General features: G+C 43.4%; 2 protein-coding genes across 2 annotated transcripts; both read left to right on the plus strand.

The window, feature by feature from the left end:
- Positions 1 to 251: 251 nt before the first annotated feature.
- Positions 252 to 4,244, plus strand: calhm6 (calcium homeostasis modulator family member 6). The gene is made up of 2 exons (XM_076096519.1): positions 252 to 836; positions 2,161 to 4,244. The coding sequence occupies exons 1-2, from the start codon at positions 291 to 293 to the stop codon at positions 2,590 to 2,592; spliced, it is 978 nt and encodes a 325-aa protein (XP_075952634.1). The 5' UTR covers positions 252 to 290; the 3' UTR covers positions 2,593 to 4,244.
- A 172-nt stretch (positions 4,245 to 4,416) lies between these two features.
- Positions 4,417 to 10,394, plus strand: LOC142955191 (calcium homeostasis modulator protein 5-like). The gene is made up of 2 exons (XM_076096634.1): positions 4,417 to 5,154; positions 6,046 to 10,394. Exons 1-2 carry the CDS (start codon positions 4,612 to 4,614, stop codon positions 6,433 to 6,435), a joined length of 933 nt encoding a protein of 310 aa, XP_075952749.1. The 5' UTR covers positions 4,417 to 4,611; the 3' UTR covers positions 6,436 to 10,394.
- The last annotated feature ends 2,287 nt before the right edge of the window (positions 10,395 to 12,681 follow it).

Below are 12,681 nucleotides of genomic sequence, written 5' to 3' on the forward strand. Positions count from 1 at the left end.
TCAACATGCCATGTTTGTTATTGATAATTCTATAAATATTTGTATTTGACATCATGCACACACAAAAATCAGCCAATTATGCCACAAATGAGCAATAATAAATATATAAAGCACTATGGTTTATTGAGCGGAACTTGCGTTACGCAACAGGTGATAAACCCATAAACAAACCGTGGATTGGCGCTGGTGGTTTGGGGAGGGGAGGGGAGGGGGGGCAAGGTGGTGACAACAGATATAAATAAAGATGTGGAAGTGAAAGTCTCAGTTGCTCTGTCACGAGGCAGTCAGAGATGGACAAGTTCAAGACGGTACTGGACTTTGCCAACAAACAGACCAACCTCGGTTTCGGGTTGGTGGCCCTGCTCACCGCGGGAGGGGAGCAGATCTTCTCCTCGGCGGTCTTCAGTTGTCCCTGCAGCGACCTGAACTTCTTCTACGGCATGGTGTTCCTTCTCGTGCCCGCTCTGGCGCTGCTGCTGCTGGGCTACATCCTGAGCAAGAAGGCGTCGAAGCTGCTGACGGGCGCGTGCCGGCGCGGGGCCGCGCTGTGCCGCTGGAGGAGGCTGATCGCCGCCGGCGCGGCGCTTATCCAGATCAGCACCGCCGCGCTGGTTGCGCCCTCCAGCTGGATCGCAGTGGCCCTGCTCAACGGGAATTACTACGAGTGCGCGATGACCGGGAACAACGCGAGCGCGTACGCCAGGCACCTGTGCGGGGACAAGAGCTCCCGGGTCCCGTGTCAGCAGCAGCTGCACAGGTTCCCCTGCGGGACGGGCAGCGACGTGCCGCGGGTCGACAGAGAGGACGTTCTGCTCAGACTGAGAGCTCACTCTCAGGTCAGTGGTCTCCTAACAAACACGATTCGTCCAACAATACACTTTTTAAAAAGTGCTTCATATTTCTGATCAGTCGTCTTAGCAGTGTGGATAATAATGATAATACAGTATTATACCGTTATATTTTAGGCTGCATTATTATGATCATCATAGAAAAAAAGTTATAAAACTGCACCCAACTTAGATTTAACTTAAATAACATCTCAAACAGAGGTTGATAATCAGCTATTCAGATATTAGAAGTATAGGCTACACATAAAAGTGACTGAGGGACTTTACTGACATGCCAGACTAAAGTACAGCACGTTATCATAATTAGCAAACTTGTAATAAAAGTTCAGATACATTTTTTTCTATGCAAAAATGTGTAGATACATTAATTTTCTTGATTTGAAGTGCACTTAAGTGTTTTACTTTGACGTTCTCTGCTGTTTACCTAAGTCGGCACCCTTTATTTGTGTGCAAAAGTCATGTCAGTCGGATCCATTAACGGGCAAAGTTTGCATTAAAAAAAATCGTACTCGTTATTGTATCCTTTCATTTCACGTATTAAAGGGATAGTTCAGATGTCTTGTAGGGTTGTATGAGGTACTTATCCATAGTCAGTGTATTAGTAGATGGCGGTTCGCACTCCCCCAGTTTGGAGAAATAGACATGTGCACCAGCACGGGAGCAAAGCAATGTACTGCTGTGGACGGGCTCAGCAGCAGAATATTCTTAGACACCTAAAAAAAGTCCATATCATTTGAAGTGTAAGCTAAATTTAGAACATTTCCCCCGCTTCACCTTGCCATCAGACAGTCTTTTCTGACTGGGAACTGAAGCCAAACCAAACACTCTAGATCGGGTTTTTCGCGTATTCACTTTTTCGTCTCGGCCATCGTAGATCTCCCTACACGTTTGGCACACACGAGGAGTTTCAGTTAGTTGGAATCTGCAATCTCGCAGCTTGATGTCGCACATCACACTGTACCTTTTAAAGGATTAGTTCGGAATCATCAAAGTTACACAATAATGTGTGAAAACGTTCTAGGCAGCGTATACCAAAACTCCGTCGTTCTGCGAGGTAAAATTACCGTTTTTGTCAAAGGAGTCTAGTGGCTTCAAAGAGAGCATCGGTAACGCCTCAGTTCCCCGTCGTAAAGGGCTGTCTGTCTGTTTCTCCAAACTGGGGACGTGCTGACCGCCATCTTCTGTAGGTAATACACCGACTATGGATAAGAACCTCATATATCCCCACTGCAAAACAACCAAACCATCCCTTTAATGTGTGACAAACATCTACAGTAAGTGAATTCTAAATCCATACCGTGTGTCACCACAGATCCTGGGCTGGCTGCTCATCGCCTCCGTCATGTTGTCCAACCTGCTGCTGAGCTGCGCGGCTCGGTGCACCTCCCCCATCAGCTACCTGCAGCTCAAGTTCTGGAAAGCGTACGTTCGGGAGGAGAGCAACCTGATCGATTCGTACAGCGCCAAGCACGCCAAAGAGCTCGCCGAGAGGAACCTAAAGAGCTTCTTTGGCCAGAAGCCGCCCGAAGACATCATCACCCCTTCCTGCAAGCAGTGGGAGAAGATCTCCTCCCTCTACAAGTTCAGCACCAAGGGCCACTACTACAGCACCCTGCACCGGTACGTGGAGAGCTGGCAGGAGACCGACAACAAGATGATGAGGATGGGCTCAGTCATTTCGAGCGAGCACGGCGACACCCCGGCTGTTCTTGATTTTGTAGACGAAGGTAGGGTGACACTGTGACGCGGCATCAGAGGATCATCTGTGTTGGATCGGTGCTGATAATCCAGAGAGCCAAAAACCGCCAATCTTAAATAATGGACTACCTGCTTACCGCTGAGCTGCAGGCTGATGTATTTGGTCTAAATCCAAAATATTGGACTGATTGAAATTCTGACCAGATGATAGCGCCAGATAAAAAAAGTTAAGAGATCATCGAGAATTATGCCGAGCAGAAAAAAAGAATATTTTAACCACGTATCCATAAAACCAAAATTGTTGAGGACAATTCAAAAAAAATAAAAATCTTCAATTATTTAACAACACAATGACACAATGGATGACACGAGAGGGCAGTTGGCAACATGACTGAAAGCAGGGCGGGGATTTAATTTAAAAAAATGACCAGCAGCAACAGTGAGGCAGAGTGTAAAGACAGAGATTCATGTGAGCTTTAAGTGTGGGTTTAAACAGGAAACGTGATCTTCAATGTGTCATCTTCACCCCGCAACGAAAGTGCAACCAAGTTACTATGAGGAACTTTTAACTGGTAATGAAACAGTCTCAATTGAATGCGGATGCCTCTAAATGACTTTCATAAGTAAACAAGACTACCAGAGAGAAGATTGTCTATCTAGTTATTTTAATGCTTGTCATCTGTGCCACCTGGTCACATCAGACAAAATGCTGCAGGTTCACTTGAAACTCGTTTAGCTCAGACTGCAGCTAACCGCATACAGAACCAGATCCAGTTTTGCTGTCGCCTTCGACCTGCAGTCGGAGCTTCGGAGGCAGCCGCTCCTCCTCCGGCCAGGAGCAGAGCTTCGCCTTGCTGCTCCGCCGATACCCGCTGGGAGCCAACACCGACACCACACTGCTGGAGAACCAGGCCGGATTGATAGAGGGAAGTGAGGCACAGGAGAACCAGAACCAGGACTGAGCGCGACGGACTGTCAGAACCCTGCTGCAGTAAAATGAGAATTTGTTTTAAAGGGAATCTGGTGCTCGGAAACTCTACCACTTTTGTCCACATGGACCGCCAACATCAACACAACGTAAAAGTTCCTCGTAGTAGCTTTAAGTGGCAACTTTGACACATATCAACAGTAATACAAATAAAGAAGAATAAAAGTGTATATTTAAGATAAAAAATACATATATTTTCATGTAATTGTGAGGCTCGAACTGATCACCTTACTGATGGTGTTACTGTAGTAGCAGCAGATAATGATGTGCCTCATACAGAATGCGTAAAGGTGGTTTAACCACTTCCTGTATAATGTGTTTTAGTCTGAGTAATCGCTCTTATGGGAATGGAACAGAAAAAAACCACCAAGAGGATGTGATCACTTCCTCACAGCACTGTGCTCCTGATGCTGCTGCCTCTCTCTGTATCTCTGCAGCGATGGTATGTTCTATATGGAAACGTATCAAAACAATGAATGAAGGCAAACGTTCTGCATGATTTGTTTTACGCTTTTCCCCTTTTTTGCACATTACATCATTCCAGATTTCATCCTTGCTGAGTGCACGCTGGACTGAGACTTTGTTTGTTGTGTTTGGTGAGTGTGTGTGCACGAAGAGAAATAAATCAAGTTGTCATACTTATACTCATTTCATATCAATTAACCTCTGCTCCATATAAAAGTGAAAATAAACAGAAGCCTGACATCGTCTCAGTTCATTTGGTGTGTTTGTTTTGCCGGCATGTCATTATTTCAGGCTGCATTCCGATCACGTGACCGTCTAAGGCTGGTAAAAAACTAGACAGGCAGGATTTATTTTTTTGCAAACGATTGCCTCGACACAGTGAGTGCTGAAAGGGGAAGGGCGGGAGGGAGAGTCAGACTGACTGAAGGAGGAGCCTTAAGAGAGGAGAGGCAGCTAAAGGGAGGGGCACAGACAGTGTTTTGTCCTCAGCTGTGGAGGAAAACGCAGGACAGCGAATGACTGCAGACACTTAACTTCTTCACTTTCCGCCCTCTGTCTTTCCCTTCGCTTGATTTCTCACCGGAGTGTGTCCGAAACCTCCCCACGGGCACCATGGATAACTTCCAGACTGTTCTGCGTTTCTTCATGAACCAGAAAGCTACCATCGGCTACAGCTTCATGGCTCTCCTGACCATAGGCGGGGAGCGAGTCTTCTCCATGGTTTCCTTTCAGTGCCCGTGCAACCACGACCAGAACTTCGCCTACGGGCTGACTTTCCTGCTGGGCCCGGCAGCGGTGCTGCTGGTTTTAGGCCTCTTCTTCAGCGGCAGGTTGTGGAGGCTCTACACCGGCTGCTGCCTCAATCCCATGAAGCTGTGCCCACGGGGGAACTGCTTCGGCTGCCTCAAGGCGTTCATGAGCATCTTCACTGGGGCTTGCGTGGCCCCTATAATGTGGCTCTCGGTGGCCCTGCTCAACGGGACTTTTTACGAGTGTGCTGTCAGCGGCCTCGACGATAACGTGGTGGTGGATTTGTTCTGTAAAAACAAGACCACGAAGTGTCGGGAGGAGCTGGCCCGAGTGCCCTGTGACCGGTCCAAACTGTCCGATGATGAGCGCATGGAGCTGCTGCTGATGTTCAGGGCCCAGTCACAGGTAAGAGAGACACGCACTGCTCATAATCCTGTTAAAGCAGGTATATCATTTCATCTGTGGATCTCGATGAGCTGTTTCAAGTCTAGAAAATAACCCTGATGATGTCATAGTGATGTCATAAGGGTTATCTCAGCTTTGGTTGGGAGACACAAAATAGACACAAATTCACAGCACAATTTGTTACAAATTGCGTGCTAAGGAGTTCAAAAGATCACGGTGTTTATCGGGCAGGGAGCATCTGATAAAAGATGCTATCCAGTTGAATTATGGGAAATTTAGGATCCGGGTTTTTGGAGTTTCTTCCATACTAGGGACTAAAAGACAGGATATGTTGTAGGAATGGGTATCGTTTAAAAAATGACAATGTCAGTACCAAGAACAGTACCCTTGAAGTGATACCGATACATACAGTAAGAGTACTTCATTCGATACCCACAAACTGGAATAAGACAACCCAGTCAGTTTTTTGTGGGCCGCTTAGATCCGAAAGCATGCAATCCAGATTTGGCTCCCTTTCCTATATGTCACATGCAGGTATATTAGAATATGCAGCCCCCATCGGAGTATCTCCGCACACGGTTAGAGAAGTACCTTTGCAAATTTTCACCATATTTTTCTTGCAAGCCAATCGGAGCAGACTGGGCTCTTTGGGGAGGGGGTCTTAAAGAGACAGGCGCTAAAACAGGGCGTTTCAGACGGACGGAGAATACAGGTATATTCAGAAAGACTGTTTGAGAAAAAATAGTGTTTTTCGAACATTAAAGCATATAAACATGTTCTAGTTGAAACCAAAAATACAAGTATTAACCTGAAAATTAACATGATGTGTCCCCTTTAAATGCATTCCCTATCGAGTGCGCATCCCTTCATATCATCCCCGTATGTCTGCAGATCCTGGGCTGGTGTATCATCATCGTTGCTGCATTCGGGGGCCTCTTCGGTACCTGTTGCACAAACTGCCGCTCCAAAGTCAGCTACCTGCAGCTCACGTTCTGGAAGCGCTATGTGGAGAAAGAGAAGGACCGCTTCGACAGCTTCGCGGTGGACTACGCCACCAAGCTGGCCGAGAGAAACCTGCAGAGCTTCTTTGAGAACAAGGACCCCGAGGCGTTCCCTTTCCCCAGCCACAAGGCCTGGGAGGAGATCTCGGCACACTACACCTTTTCCAGGAGCGACCAATGTTACAGCACCCTGCAGCGGTACGTGGAGAGGACAGACGGGGACTATGCACCGGAGAAGAGACCTGTGTTGGACTTGGAGCATGGAATAGAGATGCATTGAGAGAGGGCGGTGCTACCGTCATAACTGTTGGTATTTAACTCTAAGTTGATTGTATGTGCAAGTCTGACTCAGGAACAGCTTTCCTACAGAGAAAAACTGTCAAAAACCTTTCAGTGCGTTACTCCGAAGTATTTGCCAAACTTTCTGTAAGCACATGAAATAATGAAGGGCATAACCACTATTTTATACACACTCGCTCTCCCTATCTCTGTAACACTGCGTGCATTTAGGTGTTCAACCACTAACACAAAGTAAGTAATTAACTAACTCAGGTACTTTAAGAAGCTGCAGTCGGGGCCTACTGAAAACACTGAGACCCATTTAAACAGACTTACAAGAGCCCTTTCGATATTGTCGTATTCTTTTTTGCTGTTAAAAAAAAATCGCGGGGGGGGGGGGGGGGGAGGGACTCATGACATTTGTATTTTTTTTTTTAAAACTGACAAGTGTGCAAATAAATTAAGCTGTAACACCACATTAACCGTCTCCTGGTATGTGTGTGTAATGTGAGAGACTTTAGGCAGTGTTTCAGTTCACGCTAGCCACTGTACACATGCATTTCATGTGGGACATGTTGTGTCTCAATAGGAGGTCATGTTTGAATGTGTTCGTCAGGTCTGTGTAATGATCCTCCTGACAGTCTTTCAGCATTCCAATCCTGTCTGATCCGCAGGCCAAGCGAGCGTGGTTCCCCGCCATGTCATTACAGAGTCACTGTGCAGGTTTGTTTGTAGTTTGTTTCTTGTTTCTTTTGCCTTTTCTCCGCCTGTTTTTGTTTTTTTAAATCGCAGCCCTGTTTCGATAGTTTATTAGTCCCTTGTGTATTTATTCTGTGTGCTCTCCCTCTTTCAGTTGTTAGGTCCTCTGTGGTTGTCGCTTGTTTTTCTGATTTCCCTACCTGTAGTCCTCGTGCCATATCAGTTGAGTTTTTGGCCGTGTTTCCTTTGCATCACCTTGCTTTTTGGAACCAGCTTTTTTCTTCTTCTTTTTTTTAAAATGAAAGTTCCTCTTTTGTTCACTTTACATATCTGCCTGCTTTCCTGTATTTGGATCCTCTTTTTGTTGAACTGAATAGTAATTTATTTGCATCCTTGTATGTCCTTAAAGTTACAATCCTTTATTGCATGATGTCAAACTCCTTTTCAGGGGTTAAAACAAGCTCGGACGAGCCAACCTTCACAAAATCTTTTAATGGGAACTGCAGTGGATGAGACTAGGCCGCACTTAAAGCTATGTATGTGTATTTTAGAATTTAAAAAAAGTCATTATTGTTGTCATTTTCTTTACAAACTGTATTAGTTTGGTTGGTCCCTTTCTAACAGATGACTATGAACAGCCAAACTGTTTACCTATTTATACAACGGCAAAACTTTGTATGAATGGGAAACGGGAGAGAAGTTATTGGTACACTACGCGTTAAATCCTTGTTTTAGCCGTTATAACCATAAAGGTTGCTGTGCGTAATGGCTGCGACCGAGCGCACGATCGAGTATGAGGGTAGCTCAGTTACGCCAGGTTATACGTTGGTTGACGGTTTATAGAAGAAGAAGATAAGGTTTGTACTATAAGTACTAGCGTTTTCTGAAGCCACTAGCTCCATGGTAACATCCGCTAGCACATTGTCGGGTCTGTAATGTGTCTTTTTCCGTCGAAATGCTGCAAGATCCGACTTGCAGCGGTTATGGCTACTTTGGACAGTGTGTGTTTGGGCTCTTTTTGTGAAAAATCCATAAGAAATGAAAGAAAATCGATGATTTCTTTGCAAAGATGAGGATTTTGGGCATGCTGGGATACCAAACACTGACATGTTTTGTGACGTAGTTTGCGCAAGCAAGCCGTAGGAACGGAGAGGGAGGGGATCGAGGACGCCCTCGCGGAGTTTAACAGGCAAAACCCTTGTCAAATAAATGAGATGATACAATGTGATGATCACAAAGACATTTATTTATCATGTGTATGTAAACCTGCATAGACAACAAGAAGCCCAACAGGCTTTCCCACGAGCGTTGGATGTTTCGTCGCTAGGTGTCGCTTTAGTTTCGAAGGCTTCAGTGCAGGATTGTACTTGCGCACACATTTAGACTTTTGGGGTGGGGGGGGGGTATGGCACCACTGTCGTCTTCATTTTTTCTTTATAAAAACTTATCCATAACTTTCGCTACAGGCTAGCGGCTAGCTGAGTGTCGTCTTCTGCTTTATTAGAGCTTGTTAAACAACTGACTGACGCATTACCGCCACCAGGTGGTGGGAAGCTATATTGTAACTGAGCGTCTCATGGAGAACAGTAATATCTCTGGTGTCTTCAATTGATAACCTATGCGGTCCCGCGGACCTCGCGGCCCACAGGTGCAAAACTGAAAGTTTTTTGCGGCCCTCTAAGGTCGCGTGCATGGCCCCATGGTTAAGAATCACTGCACTAGCTCACCCCTCCCCTGTTGGAGAATTATAGTAGCCTTCAGATAACGTAAAAACATACTACTGTAGAAATATTCTTATAATATACGATATTTTGAATATTGTAATGCATTTCTGCAAATAAACACCCCTAAATCTTACACACTGGTCGTTTAAGACAAACATGTTGACTGCATTTCCGACTATGAAGCATTTGTAAAGCTTTTTAAAAATATGTTTTAAAACCTGTATTCTTTACATTGATGAAGACTATGAGGATTACCATACCCTGCGGCAAACCATCGGTCTGTTTGTCTTTGTTGTTTGTTCTTTAACTCTGACGATTCCCAGACAAGTTGAAACTTGAGCAATCCCCTATAGCTCAACTACACCAGGTCAGCCACCTGGTTTTCAAAAGAAAGGTGGGCGTCAAATGTTACACCCAAAATATGAGCACCTTGCCTTTCATTAGAAGATAAACAGCCAGAGAGTAAGTCTTAGATTTGAACTGAGGAAGTGCTATAAAGCACAGGGGCGTAGGATAGCCCTGGGCTAAGAGTATGCAGCGTTAGAAGCCCAATACATGACTTGCAAATAAAACTGATTCTGAATCTGGAATAAAATCATTCCCCTGACTCTTTGACTGGAGTCATTTCACAATATTGCAAACCCATACAAGATACACAAAACTACTACCAGCAGACACACCGTGACAAAGAGACACAACATGACTACAGAGACACAACACAACTACTAAAAGACACGAAATGACCACAAAGAGACACAAAATGACTGCAAAGAGACAGAAAACAACTACAAAGAGATACAAAACAACTACAAGGAGATACAAAACAACTACTAAGTGACACAAAATGACCACAAAGAGACAAAAAACAACCACAAAGAGGCACAACACAACTATAGAGAGACATCAAACAACTAGAAAGAAACACAAATTGATCACAAACAGACACAAATTGAGGACAAAAAGACACAAAACGACTATAAAGAGACACAAAATGACTACACAAAGACACAAAATTACTGCAAAGAAATAGAAAACAACTACAAAGAGATACAAAACAACTATAGGGATACAACATGGCCACACAGAGACACAAAACAACTAAGAGACACACATTGACTATAAAAAGACACACACTTACTACAAAGAAACAACACAACTACAAAGAGACACAAAACTACTACAAAGAGATACAAATTGAAAACAAAGAGACACAACATGACTACAGAGACACAAAACTACTAAGAGAGACAACACAACTATAGAGAGACACAAAATGACCACGAAGAGACAGAAAACAACTACAAAGAAACAAACAGACCCAAAAACATTTACAAACAGACAGAATGGACGTTTGGTGATGCATGGTATTTGAATACAACACATTTTCTTTGTCATACATGCTGATCCTACTAATATCTAACGTGAGGTGGGTTTCTGTGCTCTTGTGCTGCCTGTATTCTTCTGGTACTTTAACTTAGTGTAAATACAGTTAGTTGTCACTGCTTCTACCTGTCATGTTAAAAAGGCCAATGTTACAGGTCCCAGCATGAATGGGCCTGATCACAGATTTTGTGCCTGAGAAAAACAGGAAATAAATGAAACAGGCAAACGCTGTGGCTTCTCGCTTCAGTGTCCTCTCAAGCTATGAGAAGACGCTGAACGCGCACCTACAAATCTCTGGTCGCGAGGCAGATCGACAGCGCTCCAGTGCCACCTACTGGGCATAGATAAAAATACACTTCTAAAGGAAGTTTAATTATGATAGGCAAATCACAGAAATTCGTTCAAATATGAATCTAATAACAAAAATGTGACCATACATTTTGTGTGCGTCACACCAACACCACTTGTTATATTCCTTAATTAGTCCAATAAACAGTTTAACCACTTACCTCCTGGACAGCAGCAGCAGACTTGACAGCTCACTTTCCGCCAACCTATCAGGTTTGCAGATATAAAAGTAATTAAAGGGTTATTCCACTAAACATAATCATGTTAGGTATGCATCTGCTCTCACGAGGTCCACAACCAGCAGGTTGAACTCTTCTTCTCTTAATTCAACTCCCAAATTGTGATCCTCTCCCTGTCAGACTTTGATCTGTTGCACCCTCTGGTGGTGGATGACTGCTACGAAAACTTACTTCATGTTTTTTAATTCAATGGAAGACTTGGGACATGAATGTCCACTTTGTTATATTATCGAAAAGAGACACCTCGTCTTTTTCAGAAGCCCTGTTGAGGGCCCCAGAGATAAAGTTCACTGCTGGGGCCCAGACTGACCTCCCCCACGTCCCGACCTCTGGTTAATAAACATGCTGGCTCCAAGTTCCCATCAATAAAAAAAAGCACTATTACTTTGTGTTGATTTTTCTTGTACAGAACTGTGTACATAATTGAGGAGTAAAGGTGAGTATCTCACCCCTACATGAATTCATAGAGCGCTATGGGACTCATCCAAGCTACAGAGAGACATATAAAGGGCGTCCTTTTGTTGGTGTAGCTCATATTCTTTCACTGCATGCTTACAGCACCATGCTTTTTAACAGATGTCAGTAAACCAACAGCTTGCACATCACATGCAACTCATATGAAGGAGGGCTCTATTGCAAAAATGATAAATAAGGCATGTTTATTATTATAACAAATCATATACGATCATTCTACACGCATACATCAGAACACCTGCATTAATATCTGAATGTAGAGAATGTAAAGAGTATTTTATATCAGACAAGTGAGGCTGCAGTCAGTTATGTAGATTGATGTTTATGAGGACTTAATCTCAGGCTGATTGGATGCATTATTAGATCACAGAGGTGAGATGTGACTGTGGACCGGGAAAACAAAATGGATTGCATCTCTGATTTATATTTAAGTGTTCTAAACATGTGTTATAAATATCAATTACACATTATAGCATAACTTCATGAGTTTTAAGTGAAGTGACAGCACTGTATGAGGTTATTAGCTATGAAACAAACGTAGGTCTTATGAACAGTATTTGATGGCTGTGAGTGAAGTGTGAGACCAAAGAAAAATTCACAATGATGATCAGAGACAAGTCTTTCTTTTCCCTGAATTATAATAATAATCCATAAATTCTGCAGTTGTAAAGGTTAATAGGCTGTGTATAAATTGATTCAACGTTCATCTTCCTTGTGAATTAAAGACACAGCTGATACAATATTAACCACAAGTCAGAAACTCTGTTTTGGGCTGATTCATTATTAATGAAGGAATCCAGAAAAGGTTTGATTTGAGACCTCATGTTTCAGGAGTTCTCAGCCAAAACAGGTGTGTTTTATAAAAGTCCTCATGGTGGTGCTCTCCCATCAAAAAACATTTGCTCTCTTGTTCATGGCCCAACTTTGCACCACGTGTCATTGAAGTGTGTTATGTTGTTTTTGAGATATCCTGGTAAACAACAGAAAGACAAACAAATAAACAGAACCAAACAGCCTTCACACTGTCTGTGAAATATACTATTGTCTTCATACAATGTGTTCAGTTTATGGGGAGCAGCTCTGTGTGTTGTGTTTGATTTGATTTGCTCTGATAGGAATATGAAATGATAAATTCAAGGCAACGCTTAGAAGTCTCTGATGACAAATGAATATAATAATTAAATACAGGCTGAATGAAGTTGGAAAGAAAAGAGACAAAAGAAGAAGCAGATTTGAAGGAGCTCGTTGTAACTATGTGAACGTTCTGCTGATTTTCACTCAGACATCGTTTTATTTTAGTGAAGAAACTTTCTAATTTAAATGTACTTCCTTAGTGAGACCATATTTAATAGATGTACACCTGCGATTTTATTCTAACGG

The sequence above is a fragment of the Anarhichas minor genome, unplaced genomic scaffold, assembly GCF_050575085.1.
Source record: "Anarhichas minor isolate MPS153535 unplaced genomic scaffold, ASM5057508v1 ptg000022l, whole genome shotgun sequence".
NCBI lineage: Eukaryota > Metazoa > Chordata > Actinopteri > Perciformes > Anarhichadidae > Anarhichas > Anarhichas minor.